This window comes from Lepidochelys kempii, chromosome 3, assembly GCF_965140285.1.
Source record: "Lepidochelys kempii isolate rLepKem1 chromosome 3, rLepKem1.hap1, whole genome shotgun sequence".
Classification (NCBI taxonomy): Eukaryota; Metazoa; Chordata; order Testudines; family Cheloniidae; genus Lepidochelys; species Lepidochelys kempii.
The window spans coordinates 86,927,983-86,948,511 of NC_136382.1; the positions used below are offsets into that span (position 1 = coordinate 86,927,983).

The window sequence follows — 20,529 nt, forward strand, 5'->3', positions numbered from 1 at the left end:
TATATAAAACTCAGAAACTAATTTAGGAATGAATCTAAGGTGTGGTCATAACGAGACCTTTTCTTTACAGAAGGTAGCATATGGTGAGTCTGACTCTTCTGGCTGACATTATGGCTAGTAGAAATGCCCCCTCCACAGACAGATGCATGTGGCTGGAGGCTCAAAAGGGGGATTGGTGAGTGACAATAAAATTGGTGAGGTACGAACTTCACCAATGGTGGCAAGGATCTGAGAATCCCCATCAGAAATCTAGTTGAAACAGGATGAGTAAATATTGCATACAATAAGAACTGATCGCTGCTAAATGCACTCGCAGGGAACTGAGCATGAGACCCAAAGACTCAAGGGTAAATAGATGCTCTAAGATAGCAGGGATAACAGCAGATTCTGGAGACAAGCTGCTCTGGTGAGCCCAAGAGGAGAGAAACTTCCATTTTGCTAAGTAACGGCATCTTGTAGAGTCTTTTCTACCTGGGTTAAGCATGGATTGCACCCTTTTAGAATGAGTGATCTCTTTCTGATGCCCAATCAAGTACCAGGCCCTGAGGTGCAGCAGTCCCAGATTGGGGCGGTGAATCTGCCCTTGTGCTGCGTTAGAAGATGCGGCAATGTGGGGATGTTCATGGGTGGGTGAACTGAGAGCTTCAGCGGATCTGTAAACCAGAACTGTGTCAGCCAGTTGGGTGCAATCAGAGGGACTCAAGATCTGTCTTGGTGGATCTTGTGTAGAACTTGTGATACCAATGGGGTGGGAAGGAAGGCATATACCAGGTGATTCTTCCATAACACCGGCGGGTATCTCCCATCAAGCCCTTGCCCAGGGCTGCTCTGAATAGTACTAAGGAAGTTTCCTGTTCTCCCATGAGGCAAAAAGGTCCCAGGCTGCCATTTCCCATTGGGCAAGACATCACTGAGGACTGAATTATGACTTCCACTTGTGATTTGCAGAAATATGTCTGCTCAGGGAGTCCCCTAGGGCTGTGGCTCTCAACTTTTCCAGAATACTGTACCCTTTCAGGAGTCTAATTTGTTTTGCATACCCCAAGTTTCACCCCACTTAAAAACTATTTGCTTACAAAATCAGACATAAAAATACAGAAGTGTCACAGCCCACTATTACTGGGAAATTGCTGACTCAAGTATATTTGAGCCTGTCTTTCACTCATGAGCCTTGTCTGATGCCCAAACCCAGGCAGCGGGGCTGAAGCATGTAACTTAGCCTCACTGAGCTCCCTGTGGTGTGTTACCCTGGGCAATTGCCCTGCTTGCCACTCCTTAATGCTGGAATTTGGACACTCCCTAAACCCATCCCTCGACCCCCCTGCAACTCCCAGGTTGAGAAACACTGTCTAAATGAGTTGAGTACCCCCGGAAGATCTCTGAGTACCCCAGGGGTACATGTACCCCTGGTTGAGAACCACTGCACTAGGAAGTTTTGCACCCCTGGTAAATATGCTGCTGATATGGTTATGCCATGGCTGATGCACCAGTTCCAGAGGGTGATTGCCTCTATGCACCGTGGGAGAGATCTCATTCCTCCATGCTTGTTTGTATAAAATACCATTGTCACCTTGTCTGACCTTCTTTGGACATTGGGATCGGATGAGTGGGACAAAGATGTCACAGGCTCAACAGACCATCTGGAGTTCTAGTAAATTGATATGCATTCTGGACTCCTGTAGGGGCCAGATGTCTTGTGCCATAGGCTCACCCATGTGAGCATCCCAGCCCAAGGAGGAGGTGTCAGTAACAATAGTTGCGTCGGGAGTTAGTGTCCCCGTCTGAACTATCTCTGGTTTTGTCCACTAGACAAGAGTGTCTAAAACTTTGGGTGGAAGTGTCACTTTGCCGTTTATGTTGTCCTTCTCTGGTGAGTATATGAGAGAAGTCATGCTTGTAGGCAGCAAAGATGAAGCCTGGTGAACATATGTGGATGAGACCACATGGCCAAGGAGGAAAAGGCAAGTTCTGCCTGAAATCCTGGGTCTGATAGTGACCTGATGTATGGAATGGTGCATAGCCTGAACCCTTTAAGAGATAGATAAGCTCTTGGTATAGTTGAGTCTAACGTTATCCCATAAAGTTTCTGAATCTCGTGGGGGGTCAATGTGAATTTTTTGTGATTGACACAGACAGCCAGAGAAGGCAGAAGGCTGAGTATAACACTGGTTGCCACTGGTTTTCCTCATCAGAAGTCAGTCATCGAGGCAAGGCAAGACTGTATATTCCTCTCTTCTCATCCACTACTGAAAAAAACTTTGTAAAGATCCTGGGAGCTATAGTTAGACCAAAGAGGAGGACTCTGAATTGGTAGTGCTCTGCATCGGAGAGGAACCTGAGGAACCTCCTATCGGCTAGATGGATGTCTGTGTGAAAATATGCATCTTTCCTACTGAGATCCATGACACAGGTGTCCTTTTCTAATGAGGGAATTATTGGTGCCAAGGATATTGTGTGTAATTTTAGTTTTCAAATGAGCCCATTCAGACTACTTCCAATTGAGAATCGGCCTCCATCTCCAATTCTTCTTGGGGATCAAGAAGCAAGGGGAATAGAATCCCTTCCCTTGATGTTGAGCTGGAACCTTTTCTATGGCTCCCTTGAAGAGAAGGGAGTTCTAGAATAGAATATTCTCATGAAAGTGGTCCCTGAACAGGAACTGGGAAGGGGGTTTGTATGTATGAGGTACCAGAAACTCGATTAGATAGCCACCACAAATAGTTTCTAATACCTATTTGTTTGAGGTTAGGGCTCTCCAGTTTTTGGCAAGTTGGGTAAAGGTGGCCTCCAAATACCAGAGGAGGGGAATGAAGTGGTATCAAAAAAGGGACTTGGGTCTCGACAGTCCCATCAAAAGAAGCTCTTCGCTTGGTGGTTAGAGTATGATGTGGCAGTGGATGTTGCAGAGGCTGGGTTCTTGGGTTTATAGACCTTCTGTCTTTTGTGTGGTGGCTCCTGAGGACAGATCTGGGATGGTACTCTGCAGTTCTCTAGGGAAATCTGGGGATTGTAACCACAAGTCTCTCCTCATAACAATGGCCATTATCAGAAGGAGTAACCTTTGGATGCTGTTGTTTGGACTGCTCTATAGGAACCTGCACCACCACAGAGTTAAGTGGTAGGTCAGAGGACAAAAACTCTCCCTCTTTGGGTGGAACAAGGTAATACTTCTTAGCCCTCTTAGGGGCGGGAGCACAAGAAGCAGGAGTGTGCCAAACTACTTTTACCTTGGATGACCTTGTTGATGGGGAGGACAACTTGACTGGCTGCAGAATGTTGAGTAAACTGAGCTGAGGCTCCTGGACTTCCTCCAGCTGAATCTGTAGCTCAGGACCCACTCTGTGCATGAGCTCGTGGTATTGTTTAAAGTTGTCTGGAGAAGATGGAGTAACCCCCTCTCCAGTAAGATGACAAGATTGCTCCCAGAACTGTTGTAACCAGTGGATCTGTCTCATCTTCCCCTTTCAGATATTCTGACAGGACCGGTTGCAAGAGTCTGGGCAATGGTAAATAGGACTCCTGCACTGATTCTTGGTATTAGGGTAGGATTTTTGCTGTCTCCAATATTGACAGTAGGATGGATCAACTGGCAGAAGAGGACCCCATGGCATAGGATACCCCAGAACTCCAGTCATCTGGGATTCTTGTCTCGTGTCACCTCTGTGTGAGGCAGCAGCGACTCCTGCGGGGCCTCAGAATCATCAGAAGAGAAAGCTGGATCTCTTATCTCCAGTATAACCGACATTACCGATGGTCGTGCCTCAAGGTGGGATGGGAGAACAACTCTGCCTCATCAGAATTATCTTCCTCTGGTGTCCTGGAATAGAGATGGTCCCAAAGGAAGGGGTGAATGTGGATAGGGAAGAGCAAAGACATTCTCTGGGGAGATGTAAGTCTCTGATTGCCCATTGGTGGAGCCATTGGAACCAGAGTCTCCCTGGTTACTGTGGTGGTTGGCTCCCTCCAGGTCATGTTGCTACAGGTACTGCATCAGCTCTAGAAGTGGATGGGAGCACCAGGAACTCTTTATCCTGACCCTCCACCATCAGAGCAGACGTTAGAACTGTCGGATCTGTACCTTTGTGTACCTCCTTCTCCTATCAAAAATATTTATTCAGGCCTAAGTCCTTAGCACCCACGTGCACTGGCTCTCCTCACTTTGCTGGGGTCAGGACAGTTTTATCTTTGGGACAGTTTTAGATTAAGATCACTTATCCTTATGTCTGTGGGAGTGTCATTTGCTCTCCTCTGAGCCCTTCTCCTTAGGCTTACCAGTCTTAGCCTCTGTTCCTGAGCTCATGCTCAGAGGGGTGCTGCCCTCTTGGTAAGACTGTTTCGGGGGGGGGGGGGGGGGGAGAAAATGGCCCCTGGCTTGGATCTGATTGGGGCTTCATTGCTTTCTTTGTGAAAAATGCTTTTTGAGTCTCAGGTCCAGGTCCTCACAAGTTCTGGGGGAAAAGAGCAGCACACGTATGGCAGAAATGTGAGCCTCCCCCAGGCAGTAGAGGTAATGTTGATGTTTGTTGCTTGCTGAAAAGGAATGAGGGCAGGAAACACTCTCTTTGAACTCCAGGACCCAGGGCATAACCCCAGACTTCTCGGAGGGAGAAGTCCGGGGGCGGGGAAGGGGAAGAAAGTGGGGAAAAACACTATCTAACTATACTATGTATACTATACTATAAGAACTACTACAACTATATAAGATATCTTACAGCAATGATACAGTAAAAAAGGAACTGAGGACACCAAAACTTGCAAATAAAGTCACACAGCGACAATGGCTGCAAAAAATTCTGGACTTGTGTGCATGCATATCCCATATGTGCAATACACATAGGGACCACCACTCAAAGAAGAAAAATTACTTATCACAAACACAGTGGAATCATATATCCATGGTTTCTGACATCAAGTGCGTCATATAATGAATATGTAAAGTAACAGTCCTTGGGCGAATAGCTTTGCTGAGAGGATTTCTTTGACATCAAAAGCAGTTTTACTGTTCTTTCATGAATGGAAGATAGCAGGTGCTCAGGGCTAGATTACAGCCTGTGAACACAATACACTATATTGTTATTGCCTAGAAAATACATAATAGAATGCAGTAAGTGCAAAGCCTTATTGTGGGCTGTGATTGCCTAATAATCATTTGAAATTTAGAAAGCTGTCAGGAGGTGATTTATGCTGCACTGTGCATGTAACAGGGAGGACCACAGTTTCCAGCTTCTTGGTCCTGACCAAATCCATTCCAGCCATTTGCTGTTTGCCTTTCGGATATGATTGAAATATTGCTTTGATTTCTCTGTGGGGATCCTCCCCTTGTTCACATTTTAAAACAAACTGTACCCATTCTGTTAGTGTACAGCTGCACACAATGTGTGTGTGTGGAGGAGGTAGGGAGGGAGGGAAGAAGCAAGGGGATATTATGAATTTAGCTCTTCTTCTCCAGGAAGTTAAGTGATGCAAGGAGAAGAGAAATGACCATAACATAAAACAGGAACAAGGAAGTTGGAACACAAAATGCATGACAGGGAAAGAATAGCTTTTCTGCAATAGCACCAACTGTGTTCTGATGAGTGAACTTTGAGGCCTAGAATGGATTTATCTGAATTGAAGGTTCTGCCTTATCAAATTCACTGACATCATGCTAACATTTAGGAAGATAAAGGGGTTAGTAATAGGTGTTGGAAAACAATAGATGCATCCTGTGAAGGAAGTACAGTAGGAATAACAACTTATTAAAACATAGTTTGGAGCTAAGAAGGTGATACCATAGAAAAGCAGATTAAATGCTGGTCAATAACATTAACTTACATGGATTTGGGTGGTGTGGATCAGCTGGACAATGGTATCTGAGGTTCCAGTGAGCTTGTGGAGAAAAATTACGGTGTAGCATTTGTTGGTATACAGGATACTGCTGAGGTTCAATTCTGAGAAACTCTCTGGATATTAATGGCCCTGGAAGGTCCTGGGGGTTAAACACAGATGTAAGTGGTAACGGAGGTTCTAACTGCCTGATGCCCATGACATCCCAAAGCTGAGAATCATATCCAGTGTCTACAGTTGGCAGGTCGAATGGTGCTCTGTTGTTTGATGGCTGATGTGATTGTAAATTCTCTTGGCTTTTGTCATCAAATGCATTCTGTGAAACATCAGAAAAACTTTTGTTTGATTTACTAGAGTCGTGTCCAGTATAAGGAGAATCAATTGAAAGCTGAGATCTCAATAGCTTATTTGTTTTCTCCATAGCTAAAAGATGAGACTGAGGTGGGAGCATCCCAGCCTCTGATTCAGTGGAAGGCACATCTTTTCCAGAATCCTGATATCTTACCCAAAGACTACTGTCATAATCCTCCCTTGCTATGTTGTGTGGTACAGGCTGATGATAGTTTGCAAGCTCTGAGGATTTACGTAAATGTGACTGATCAGCCAAGGAATTTTGAGACATTTGAGTTGGATATGGTCCTAAAGGTACCAAATTCTCCGTATTTTCAATAGAAGGTTTCAAAGCCTCTTCTAGTGAATGTTCTGGAAATGGGGACCAGAATGCAGATTCATCAACTTCAACTGGTATGCTTCGACTCATCACAGTGCCTGAAAAGGGAAGAACAAACAATATAAAACTATCTGCTCACAGTTAATTCCTGGAGTTACTATGAAGATAAACTTATATCTTCAATGTTATGATTCAAGACCACAGAGTGAAACTTTAAAGACAGAATATGACAGAGCAGTGATGCGTTTTTAAAGACAGATCAACAATAGAAATATCTCTGCTTGGTTGACTTTTGATGAAGAAACAAATGCATTGAGCAATAGCCTTTGACTTACCTGCAATGGAGGCCATTTTGAGTTTTTGTGAAGACTGTGGAAATATGAATTAACTTTCTTAATTTGGTGCCAGGATTTTCCAACAAACTGGAAAACAAGAAAAATTATCCCTATTGAAACAGTGCAGTTTCATACAGTTAAAAATCTAGAAATAATGACTATGTATCAAAGATTTACCAGGAGTACTGATTAAAGTTCTGAGAATCACATTTCAGAAAACAGAGAAATTTAAGGGCGCTTCTGGTACTTTGTGTTCGATCCTGCTAAGTCTGGAAGAACAGCCTGTCTTGTGTTATTTCCAGACAGAAAGTTTAGGTTATTCTGATATGGGGATTTGGTTCAGGCTGTTCCAGAGATGGGACCAACTGCAAGTTGTGGATCCAGACCTGATAATGAGCCCCACCTTGCTGCCCATGCTCTACACTCTCCTTCTCAGCCAAACTAAAGAACTTTGAGTCCTGAGTTAAACTTAATGACTAAAGCCAGTCTCCAATTGCTGGCTCTTATTTCAAAGCAGTTCGTCCATTTGGTTATTACATGGTTACTGTTAACTCAGGTTACAGGGAGTTTACAGACATTTGGAAATTTTTGTTGTTCTTTAGGTTCCCTTTTTCTGATGATGTAATAACCTTGATTGAATGGTACAGGTCATATGGAATTTCAGATGCCCTGCCAGCGTTCAATAGGGATCCAAATTGTAAAGTCATCAGCTTCTTTTTATGGTATTGCCAGTAAAACAGTTCCAGCCAAACTACTTTCATAATGTTTTAATATAGCATTGTCATTACAGTAGCAGCCAGGCCCAAAGCATGCAGCATTACTATACCAACTTTGGGGAGTTAGAACTATGTGCCCCACTGTTCAACTACACAAAACATTCTTTCTATGCTCAACCTAAAGTTATCTGACAAGAGTACTGATTCTTGGATAGCATGACCACTCTCAATTGGCCTCTAATATTTCAGAGTGGGCCTCAAGGGGCTTTCTTTGAAATTATAATGTAAATAAGAAGTCAAATGAAGCTATGTAAGCCAACACCTTATAAAAGGCTGCAACAGCCAACAACCTAATAGATAATAGGCTGTTATGGGCAAATGCTATATATAGTTCTGGCACCCTCAGGGCTTCTAACAGATAGGGTGAGGAAATATGCACCACCCCCTTTACAGTTTTACTTCTGTCCTATTGGAAGAAGCCTGAAACCAAACTAGGACAATCAATAAAGATGACTGGGACAAAGAACTCATAGCAAAGCAAACGTCAACATCCACCACCAACAGAATTTGGCTTAAAAGCCTTAATAATCACAAGCATAGAGTATTAAAGAGCTTCCAGTAAACCAAGAAGAAATTTACTTCAGTTACAATATTCAGTAACAAGTAGTTTAAAGAGAAAGCTGTACATAAAGAGTATGTTCCAATGAACAAAGAATTCAAAACAGTCAAGCAAAATCATTGAGAAATATCATGTTCTGTGTCTAACTGAGAAATGTCTCAACACCATTCTGGTTTCAGTAGCTCTTTCGCCAAAAATGTGTCCCTTTAATTTGAAAAAGTAAAAACATGCTCTTTATAGTTAATTCTTGGTCAAACTGGGGAAGAGCAATTGCCAATCCAGTTCATCTGCTCTAAAATGTTCCCACAAGTCTTGTTCTTTTGCAGTAGCATAAAGGAAATAATACAATGTAAAAACTGAAGCAAATCCAATTGGACTTTCCTCAGAGGAAAATCATTGCAAAAGGGACGTACATGTAGCAAGAGTTCTGGCAGATTTCAGCTTTTTTAACTTTCACATCTTCAAACCCAACCATGTCAGAGAGTATGTATAGCTTATTAAGGCTGTAGGAGCCAATGTGATAAAAATCACCAAAATCTTCACAAGGCATAGCCACAAGGAAGACCAAAAAATGGAGATTTTAGGACAGATCCTTGAGTGCTTTGTGGCCAGTGTGTAATACTACTGTATTACATAGGCCAAACCCTATTTGTACCCCCCATGTTGATCAATTCTCTGTAACTGTAATCCTGAAGCAGCATAGAGCTGGTGACTTGGCACAAGAAAACCACCTCTGGCACAGTGACGTTTCAGGTTGTGGTTCTCTGAAAAGGAGATGTGGCCTGGCAAAATTATTTTCCACAGCTCCTGGGCTGTACGTCTAGAGAAAGGGTTTCTCCAATGTGTAACTTCAGGTTTTTCTACACAGGGTAATTTACCACTATAGTTACACATATAGTTTATAATTAAACCGGTATAACTATGCTGGTAAATTTCCCAATGTAGACAAGCCCTCAGAGCAGTTATTGGTCAGCACTAACACACAGCACATGTAGCTGCTTTGTCAGATACCCAGACACAGGCCAGAGAACAAAGTACAGTGCTAACTAGATTCCTTTTTATTGTAGGCATCCATGCCTGAAATCCTGACAGTAAGCTCACCAACATCATACAGTTTTTCCTGTGGTTTGTATCCCTTTTCCCTTAAGCCATAGACATATGATTGCTACTTTTAGCTGAGTAGTGTCCTGTGACAGTAATAATGCGTGTGACTCTAAAGGGAAAACGGAGTTCTCATAGTTGGCACAGGATTAAGATGGGGACTTGCTTTACTCTGTTCTTTGCAATAGCGATGAAGTGATAGTTGCTTGGAAAGGTTGGTTATATCAGTGGTTCTCAACCTTTCCAGACTACTGTGCCCCTTTCAGGAATCTGATTTGTCTTGCATACCCCCAGGTTTCACTTCACTTAAAAATGACTTGCTTACAAAAATACAAAAGTGTCACCACACTCTATTACTGAAAAATTGCTTACTTTATTTTTACCATATATTTATAAAATAAATTCATTGGACTATAAATATTGTGTGTACATTTCAGTGTATAGTATATAGAGCAGTATAAACAAGTCATTGTCTGTATGAAATTTTAGTTTGTACTGACTTTGCTAGTGCTTTTTATGTAGCCTGTTGTAAAACTAGGCAAATATTGTTTCGCAGCAGTTGTGTGCGTGTCCTCTCAGGTGTAATTCGTAATAATATCTAGATGAGTTGATGCACCCCCGGAAGACATCTACGTACCCCCGGGGGTACATGTATTCCTGGTTGAGAACCACCTGCTTATATCACTGCCCCCATCATTCTTGTACTGCGATCAGATGACTTCTGGAAATATGGGTTAAGGCCAGGTTTAATAAAGATATTCAGGCACCTAATGCTGCAGATAGGTGCCTAGTGATATTTACAAAAGTGCCTAAGCAGGCTAGGTGTTAACTCCCATTGAAAGAATCACTTGTATGCATATTTAGGCATCTAAATGCCTTTGTAAATATAGCAACAAGGGTCCCCGGCCATGGCGTGTTTGCGCATACTTGCTTTGTGACTGGGGAATTAGTTGGGATGTGTATGATTTATGGGCAACTTTGGACCAACCCCCAAGTGAAGAAACGACCAGTGTAATGGCATACTTCACACATGGGTGAAAGCCGATTAAGGGGCCATAAGGGACATCTCTAGACTTTATTCACATTGCAAACTCTCCTCCCACCATTGACTAGCATCTGCTCTTTCATAAGATGTTTCCCTTGGTATCCATCTTGGATCGTAAAGATAATGGGCAAATTCATCTGTGGTGTAAACGGGCATAACTCCATTGACTTCATAAGTCATACTAACTTAGCATCATTATTATGTGCAATTATCAAACATCTGAACATGGCAAATTACAGAAACAAATTCATCGGCTGAATCTGTCTGTTGTCTCTTTGATGGTCACTGAAGCGAGCATATCAAAACACCAGAAAAGCACTTCACTTGGAAATTCTGTCTTCAACAGCTGTCAGCCTAACACCAACACTGATAACATTGCCAGCCAAGTGAGGAAATGACCTGTTGGGAAGAATCAAGCATCTGATTCAAAGCCCACTGGCTTTGAATGATGCAACTGAGAGTCCTCTTGCTCCTAGATATATAGGTCATTTTCAGTGTGAGCATTCAAGCAGCAGGGGGTAATATAAAATCTCAAGGGACTATTTGAAACACCTTAGTAATATAATAAGTTACATCCAACGTAAATACCCCTTGCTGCATACTAAACCAGTTGCCTCTTGTCTTATCCTCTGTGGACATGACAACGGAAACGCTTTCTCCTTTCCTATTGGTGTGTCTGTTTTTAAACCACACTCATCACCATACTGTCTGTGTGCCTAGAATTTTAATCCCTCAGGTTCTGTGTTTCTGGGTGGTGGATAGGGGTGCAGTTTTGGCTACCCCGTGTCAGAGGGGGTGAATTAAACCCATTGTATGCAATGTTTGAGAAATTAAAACTTTAGACTAAAAACCCAAACCTTAGGAAAGGATGAGGATGCTGGAATCAGACCTGTCCCAGCTTATTATATAGTTTTCTTTGTTTTTATCTTATAGTCCACAAGAATGACAGAAAAGAGATATGGCCTTTCCATAAACACGATATAGGTTCAAGAGATGAATAACCATGTAGTCAAATATTATCTGCTCTCAGAATGCCAAACCAACACAAAAGTCCACTGTAAAGTATATTTTTTAAAAGATCTTGGTTGGTGAACAGGCTGCACAACATCTATTGGTTAAAATGTCAATAACGGTTTCTTCTCCAAAATTAATGCTAATTATGCCTTATAGTAAACTTGGAACAAATAAGGAAAAATTGTTTTGGTCCAAGGCCTCACCTGCCTGCTATTAGATTTACATGATCTTTGAGACATTTCAGATACCCAGAAGATGTGAATGTTTCAAACAACAAACCAAACCCCACAGCGTGGCTATCACCCAAATGAGAATGAAAGCTTTCTACCTCCCTTGGAGGTTGCAGACAGAGTTTTTTCTCTTGTCTTCCTGTGAAACATAAGATAAAAATAAAGAAAACAGTTTTCTGGCTGTTCTGATCATTCTACTTAATAGTCTTAATAAGCTGGCATTTCTTTAGCATAAAATCTCTGTCCGGTCCTCCCTTGCTTGCATGATCTTCCTTGAAAGGAGACCTGGTAAAGCTGCAGCTTGGTGAAGACTCCCATTGACGGGAGAGCGCAATCTCACTTCGGCCAAAGATACCAAGAGAAAAGCTGTTGCCTGACATGCTCATCCTTGGACTAATGGTTCAGGCTGCACTAGTTTCACAATTCTCAAACAGAGAGAAAGAACTATGGGACCAAGTGATCCACCTTCTCTGGGCCATTTCTTGGGCACTGAGAATGCAGATTTTCTTTAGGGCTTGGTTTACATGCCATTGGGTATCATTATTTCTAACTCTAAGGATAGTTCGCACTGGCACAAGTTACTTAGGGAGGTTGTGGAATCCCTCTCATAGGAGGCTTTTAAGAACAGGTTAGACAAACACCTGTCAGGGAGGGTCTAGGTATACTTGGTCCTGTCTTAGGGCAAGGGGCTGGACTAGATGATCTCTCGAGGTCCCTTCCACCCCTACATTTTCTGTCATCCTCTCTCAGTGGTTTTGGTGGGAGAAAGCTGCTTTAAATTGCAGAAGCCCTGTGCAAGAGGCTACCCAAGGGATCACTGCATGCCAGGGAACCTATCCACCTTTGGGGTGATGCTGGCAGCAGGCTCAGTCCATATTTTGGTGGAAATTTCCAAAAGAAAACCCACATGTGGTTGGCAATGTTGATGATTCAGTAAGTAGCATTCTTCCTCCCAAGTCTATACTGAACCAATGCTTCAGTATGACGTTACTATTCCACTCGAGGTCCCAGCTTTTGGAAGAGATGTAAAACTGAGACCTTGATCCTGTTGTTATACAGGGCCTCATGCTGTAGAGTTTCTTCCAATTTTTCTCAACATTTTTCTATTTAACTTATACTAAAAGTAGAGCACAAGACAGACAAATAACTTACTTGGGCCCCTGTTGTCAAGAACTGGGATAAAGGAGTCCTTCAGCATATCAAAATGCTCTCAGCAAACCATGATCTGATTCCTCTTCTAGCACTGAGACAACTGGAGAATGTAGTTTATGGCCTAATCCCATCCTCAAATATATAGAACTATTTTAGGTGGTATTTTCTTATTGCCAGAAAGCTCCAAGAATTTAGTATTCCCCCATGGTTTAGGGTGCCCATATGTCCTGTTTTGGCTGGGATAGTCCTCCTTTTTAAGCTCTGTATCGGATGTCACAACTTTTTTTGGCAAAACTGGGCATTTGTCCCATTTGCTCTTGCTTGAGAGGGCTATGGAGGAATGTTCAGGCAAAAGCGAATGGGACAAAGGTCCAGTTTTGCCAAAAAAAGTCATGATGTCCAGGACATTGGCTTGGGCAAGAGGCGACACCAGGCGGCTCGGGCCACACCCACACAGCAGGGGTTGGGCCAGCCTGTGAGCACTGACCATCTCTTACCCGGTGTCCCGTTTTCAGTTTAGGGAACTATGGTCACTCTACCATGGCTATACAGGAGATTACTGACAACCAGCTTGAATTCTTGTGTGGACTCCTGCAAATCATAAAGTGAGGCCTTTAGTAAATGGAATTAACATTCTAGTAGCAAATGTAGTAAAAATAAATGGAAAAAATCCCATTAACAGTCCTTGTCTCCTCTTGTTCCTTCCTCTCCCCATACTCAAAGTTTTGTAACATGTATTAATTTAGTAAATAGCCTTGGAGAGTTGCTCTTTTAAGTGAGCTGATAGACAGTGGCTTAAGCTCTTGTGACCAAACTCTTCCAAGCTTCCTTGCAACAGTTCCCAGACTGAGAGAAATTCTTCCATTTCTCCTGCCAGATAAATTGAAAGCTCTGGAGCCAAGGGAGTGCTGACAGTGTTGTTGAAACAGTCCTGGACAGCAGTGTTCACAATACAACGACCACATCATATGCTTGTTCTGGACACAGTTTGCTTTGGATGTTTCTGGTGCGGGTTGCAGGGGAGAAAGTAAGTGGAAAGAAAGGTGGGGATCAGACACTCACTTTTCCAGGTCAATAGAGCTAGGCCTGAGGTGCAGAGTTCAATAGCAGGGCTAAACTCCCTTAACATTCAAGAGTTTGTAGCTGGGGGTTAGCTTCAGGCCCATCTTTACAGTTTAAGGATTTCATAATCAACCACAAAGCATTCCATCTATTTCCCAATTTGAAGGTCAAGATTCACATCCACACAGAATACCTCCAACTGCCTGGTTTTGATTAGACAAAACTTCTGACAAGGCAGAGAAAGGAACCTGCAACAAATGAAGGTGGTTGTGCTCTCATTCTTTTTCAGGGGGCTTTGAGAGTTGAAGAGCAAAACTAAGTGAAGTCAGGCCCAAACCTTTTCAGCCGAGAGCAGTGCTGCAAACAGGGGAGCCATTTGGGACCTATGATCCAAACGATCAAGGTCAAAGGAAATCTAAGCTGAAGAGTTTGTTTTTGGCTGTGCTAGCCATGTTTAGCTGCACTCATTGCTGATACCTGTTGTCACCAATGGGTACATTCCATAATGAAGACAGGACCATTGGGCCATGTTTAAAAGGTAGATTTATATACTATTTGAGGGAGGGACTGATTCTTTTGTATGTCTTCTGGGAAGCACCTAGCATACTTCGGATGGTATAAAATAATAAATAATATGGTAAAACCTCAGAGTTACAAACACCTCGGGAATGGAGGTTGTTCGTAACTCTGAAATGTTCGTAACTCTGAACAAAATGTTTTGGTTGTTCTTTCAAAAGTGTACAACTGAACATTGACTTAATACAGCTTTGAAACATTACTATGCAAAAGAAAAATGCTGCTTTTAACTACCTTAATTTAAACGAAACAAGCACAGAAACAGTTTCCTTACCTCGTCAAATCCTTTTTTAACCCCTCCCCTTTTGTTCGTAGTTTACGTTTAACACAGTATTGTGCTGTATTTGCCTTTTTTTTTTCGGGGGGGGGGTGTCTCTGCTGCTGCCTGATTGCGTACTTCCAGTTCCAAATGAGGTGTGTGGTTTACCCGTCAGTTTGTAACTCTGGTGTTCATAACTCTGAGGTTCTACTGTATGAAACAAACAGTGTTCTTTTTCCATGCTGACATGTTTTCAGTTTTTTGCTATTTTTACATATTCTCTGCAACCAACACAAGGATTGTATACGGAAGGAAAACCGTAGCATGTGTCTAACTCTAATGGGTAGGCCTTCCCGACAGTATAAAATACCATACTCATTTTCCAGCACTAGGGTAACTACGCTGGTGCTAACAATGGTGCAAGTGTCTTTCCCCTTATCTGGCCAGAGGAAGGGAAAGGGGTAGTTCAGCCAGGAGGGGTGATGGGAAATGTAAGCCCAGCTTGGCTAGAAGAAATGGGATGTACAGTGGGGAGGGGGCTAACAGGAGTTGTAGTCCCCTGCTTTACAGATCCATCATAGCACTTTCTGAAAATCAGGTTCCTTTAAGCTGTCTCCCATTGGGTACCCAAAAATCACTGGGCACTTTTGAAAATCTTGACCCAGAACTATACTCCATGGTAGCAGATTCCTGGATGCCCAACCAACTGCATGGGCTGAAAAAAAGGAGTTTGTTTTCCTACTGGAGCTTAATCAAGTCGGAGCTTCACCATTAGATCAAAATTATTGCAGTGCAATATTTACAGTGCACGTCGAAATTTTGCCAGCATTCAGCAATAGCTAATCTTATCTCAGAAACCAAGATTATCATATAAGGAAACAGAATCAATACATCTTCACAGGAAGCATGACTCCCTTAATAGAGGTACGCCTTTGGAAAGTAAGGTTTTCAGGACAGAGACTCTGCTATGTGCTTGGCACATTTTCCCCATATGTTTAGTGCAGAGGTGGGCAAACTACGGCCCGCAGGCCACGTCCAGCCCATGGGACCCTCCTGCCCGGCCCCTGAGCTCCTCGCCAGGGAGGCTCGTCCCCGGCCCCTCCCCTGCAGCCTCAGCTCACTGCACCGTGGGCGCAATGCTCTGGGCGGCGGGGCTGTGAGCTCCTGGGGCAGCGCAGCTGCAGAGCCCGGCCTGACCCGGTGCCCTGTGCTCCGCGGTGCGTGGCTGTAACGCTGCCAGCCACCGGTGCTCCAGGCAGCGCGGTAAAGGGGCAGGGAGCAGGGGGGGTTGGATAGAGAGCAGGGAAGTTCGAGGGGCTGGTCAGGGGGCGGGGGTGTGGATAGAGTTCAGGGCAGTTAGGGGGCGGGAAACAGGGGTTGAATGGGGGCAGGTTGCAGGGGGGGCAGTCAGGAAGGAGGGGGGGGTTGGATGGGGTGGCAGGGGGCAGTCAGGGGCAGGGTTTCCGGGGGCAGTCAGGGGATAGGGAGAAGGGGTGGTTGGATGGGGCAGGGGTCCCGGGGGGGCAGTCAGGGGGCGGGAGGTCTGGGGGCAGTCAGGGGACAGGGAGAAGAGGGTGGTGGATGGGGCAGGGGTCCCGGGGAGGGCATCGGGGGCGAGAAGCATGGGGGAGGGGGGTCGGATGGGGTTGGGGGCCAGGCCACGCCTGGCTGTTTGGGGAGGCACAGCCTCCCCTAACCAGAATCCATACAATTTTGGAAACCCGATGTGGCCCTCAGGCCAAAAAGTTTGCCCGCTCCCGGTTTAGTGACATGTACTTCTAGTGACTGCTAGGTATACTCTAAAACAACAACCACATTATTTAAATGCTAGTTAATGTTGCTGAATGATAACAACATGCTTGCATATCACATCAGTAACAAAATGCAAGCTTTTGAAAACAAGGAAATGAATAGTTAATGTCATAAATCCTGAACTGTCCACAAAATAAACACACACATGCATATGAACTATAATGAAAAGTATATTTTATCAAAACATAATGATAACTCTGACCACTGAATTACTGATTTTAATATAATTGTGTTTTCTTTATTTCAGTGGCAAAAGATTTGCTTTTATGAGATGCTTCTAAGCGGAGTACATTCTCAGCTAACACAGGGCTAGATTGGTATTCTTTAGGCACAGCCCAGAAGGCGTAGGGGGTGCATTGCCCCAGGGAAAACACCACGGCATTCTGGCTTAGAGTCAGAATACCTCCTGGAGCTTTCCATTGAACAGGGGGCGTGCGCACACCACTACCCCACAATGCTGGCTGGTGCACAGGGTGACCAACACAGCCACAAGTCTCCACTCCTCCCTGCCCCTTAAGGGTGGCATGCATCTCCGTGGGGAGTAGCTAGGGTGCTGGCCATGTGCTTTCTTGAGCATAAGGCTTGGAATTCTGCCTGGCTCTGATGCTCCCCTGAAGAGGTAGCAACACATTGCTTTAGAGCTAGAGGAAGACATAGATACCAAGTCCAAATTTTCAAACCATGGCACTATTATAATGTAGTGTGACTTCAAAGGATCTTGATGAATTTTCTTCAAACTTTGCAGAAACAGTCTCCTTTTGCTGCAGAGTAAACATGGCAATTTCCAGGCCAAATCCATTTTCCAACTCGAAGTTATGAGGATGCCAAAATAGGGCTCGATAGTGGAAGCTGGTTTCAAACTTAACTATGGAAACACTGGCACATCTCCTTAATACTATGGGTGCTGGGTCAACATGAGGCCAACTGTTAGACATTGACATCAGCACAGCACTAGGCAGACTTTCCCCCAGGGATCTAGTCTCAGGCTTCCCCCTCAACATGTTTCCTGACGAGGAATGAACACCCCTCTGGGTACCTGCAGAAGGAGCCACCAACCCTGGGTGAACACCTACACATAAGCTCCAGCACCTTCTTCCAAGGCACGCGGCCTGCCTTCCAAAGCAATCACAAAAGAGCTTCCAATGCACCGAGCATAGCAGTATATTGAAGGGCACTCTGGCTGCCATAAGCCAACATCAGAACCACTGCCCCTCAGTTCAACCCTGATACAGACTTTAGCCTGATCACAGCTGCTCCTTTGAGCTCACCAGTGCGGTGTGAAGAGCGGAGGCACATCGGAAACTAACAGGAGAGCAGTGCCTTGGGTCCTAAGAGAGTGAGAGCCCTTCGTGCCAGGCTGCTTTTGCTGGTGCCTGAGTCACTCAGATAAGATAATGCCATAGAAGACCCTGGGTAGATAAACTCTCTTCCGGTTCAAATCCTGCTAGCTCAGACTCTCACGCTGGAGTGGTGTTGTGACCCTGTGCACCAGGTCACAAATTTGGCCCAGTTGCTCCTCTGTTATGCCCGCAGGGAAGGGGCTCTGCTGTTACACCACCCAGCTCTGGTCAGGGGACAGGGGGTGGGCGTCTGGGCCCCCTGGGCTCCCCCTGCTGAGTTCAGGTTCTCAAACACGGGGAGGGCACAGCCCCTTCTGTTTCAAAAGTGTGTGTAGGGGGGTGAACTCCCCCCCTCATCTCTGGCATCCAGCCCTAACACAATAATCAAAGTACCCTCAATCACTCTTTGTACCCAATCCCCACAGTAGGGTAAACTGAAAAACAAGACATTCCCTCCACAGGGCCCTCAGCAGTGCTTGAATTGGCTAAGGCATGATTGTGACCTTACGCCATTGGGCTCTCATGCTGTTTAGGATGTGATGACAAAGTGTGCCCAGTTCAGCCTTATCCAGCTGAAATTCCTTTTCTTTGATTCCAGACAACAATCTTCAAGAGTAGTTTGCAAAAACTAAACAAATTCCCAAAACCAAGAAGTGGTGTGGATAATGCGAAATGAACTCGAGGCTGCATGCTAAACAGGGCTTTGGGGAAATACAAGACAATGAGAGGAAGAACAGAGGTCTTACCAACCTTTTCCCCCTCCTCCATTGACATTTTTTGAGCCTATGGAGCTAGGAAGCATTTTGTTATTTCCTTGCAGATGGCACTAAAGAGTTGGTACAGTCTCTACCTAAGGTCTTGTTATTGCTAAGAAGGGTTTGCTGGTTTAGCTAGACCAGCAAACCTGCCTAGTATAGATGAAGCTTATAACTGTCAGTATAGCTCACAAATAGCAAAATAGGCTACACCAAAACAGACTACAAAGCATAGTTTTGCTGGCATAATTGGGTCTTACACTAGTGCATATACCAGCATAGCTACGTTGGGAAAACATCACCTTCCTGACATAATTATGCTGGTATAAATTTTTAATGTAGGTCAGGCCTTAGTCCTTAGAGGATACCTTAATTTTGCAATACCATGAAATTCCAAGCAACAAGTTGCAGCTGTAAGGCACCGTATATGGGGCATATTTACTGTTCTCACTAGCCAGCAAACGTTAGTGAGAGTTGCCAAACTGAGTATTCTGAAAGGGATGTTAACATATCAGTTGTACAGCTGATTTTTAAAAATTAATATCAGATCACTTGCAATCTGTTCTGATATTAACATCAGGTTGGAAGTGTTTTATCTTGGTCTATAATCCTACTTCTTCACTGTTTTCCATAATGATGTGCCCTTTTAAGCAGTTCCTAGATTACTGGGAAACAACCCCTCGTTATGGCCGAGTAGGCAGCAAGGCATGGGCCTGCATGGCAGGCAGTGCAAAATCACGCTGTCCCAACGGTGCCACAATTCCTCCAGAAGCTCCTGGGGAGCACAGCTGTGCCACCACTCAGAGAATTCAGGATCACTGGCTGACCCCTGTGTGGGGGGCACAGAGGGGTAGAGGTGAAAGCTTTGTGCAAGCTACTTTCCAGTGGTACGCCTGTGCACCAGCCAGCCAGGATCAGGCCCGTCGCTGGCATTTTTCAGACGTCTATGCAAATGCTTAGGATGTTAGGACGACACAGAAACATGGCGTATGTCATCCGTTTCCAGAGTGTTTACTCACAGACAGTCCTGATCCAAATCTGTAAAGCGTAGCAGCTGAAGCACAGTGAGCTGTTTGCCAAACTCACTGTTTGCTAAACTGTTTGCTAAAATGGGCAAAATAAAAAGGAGGTCAGAGCTCAGAAAGAAGAGAAAGAAAAACAAGAGGCAAAGTGGGTCAGTGGTTAGTAACAAACAGTGACAGGGAATGGTAGTATCTTTAAGAGCTCTTACCTTGGGGCTAGCAGGGACACACACTGGACTGACTAAGGGTAGAGAGCGACTGTTGGGCTTTCTCCTGCACTCTCTTTTCCTGTGGATTGCTGGTTTTCTTTTCTCCCTTTATGCTTCCCTTTCTCTTTCTCTCAGGTAAGTTGCAGAACAGGCTCTGCAGCAGGAAGTAGAACTTGTATGCAAATCACAAATCAGAAGTGGAAAGCGTCAGTCTGAAAATCTCTGAGGGGGAGTGAATCAGTAACAGAGGAAAACTACTTTGAAGTTAAAAAGTCCCTTGAAATGTTTCTGTCCTTACAAATCAGGCTGCTGTTTAACCGGTACAGACAAGTAACTGCAGGGGAAACCCAATAGGATTTTCAAACATAATATTCCTGAATGGAAGAAGTGTCTGATTTTTTTTAAAAACACTAGAATGTATATGGTCAGTGCCAACTGCTCTAAGAGCGTGAGTTGGACCACCAAAAATCATGAGATTGTCTTACAAATCATGTGATTTACAAACGGGTTATTTTTATTTGTGTTCTGGTTCTTGAGTGTAACCTTCAAGACTCAAGTAACATTTTCAGACTCTTCTTCACAACTACGTCTAGGAACATTTGTTGTAAGAAATTAAAGTTGAGATTCTCATGTAGTCACAGAACTTCAGCAGCTGGGACTTTAATTAAAATATCAAACGTGGCAAGAGTTGGCAACAATGCATAGATATTAGAAGTGCTTCTGGTATCATCCAGCTTGTCTTCTTGCCAGTCAGGATTTTCTCCACAGTATATTCTCTAGTGCTTT

General features: G+C 44.1%; 1 protein-coding gene across 5 annotated transcripts in view; it reads right to left on the reverse strand.

Annotated features, from left to right (window-relative positions):
* TRAF3IP2 (TRAF3 interacting protein 2) overlaps nucleotides 1–19,896 on the reverse strand; it is a 45,895-nt gene extending 25,999 nt beyond the window's left edge. The window contains exons 1-4 of one of the 5 annotated variants that reach the window (XM_073337067.2): nucleotides 19,744–19,896; nucleotides 14,621–14,815; nucleotides 6,832–6,918; nucleotides 5,815–6,594 (exon numbers count right to left, since the gene is read on the reverse strand). In XM_073337067.2, the coding sequence (XP_073193168.2) occupies nucleotides 5,815–6,594; nucleotides 6,832–6,847 (796 nt within the window). In that variant the 5' untranslated portion in view covers nucleotides 6,848–6,918; nucleotides 14,621–14,815; nucleotides 19,744–19,896. Of the gene's footprint in view, nucleotides 1–5,814; nucleotides 6,595–6,831; nucleotides 6,919–14,620; nucleotides 14,816–19,531; nucleotides 19,617–19,743 lie in introns of all 5 variants that reach the window. The other 4 variants (XM_073337068.2, XM_073337070.2, XM_073337066.2 and 1 more) reach the window with 4 other exon arrangements.
* Between the last annotated feature and the right edge of the window lie 633 nt (nucleotides 19,897–20,529).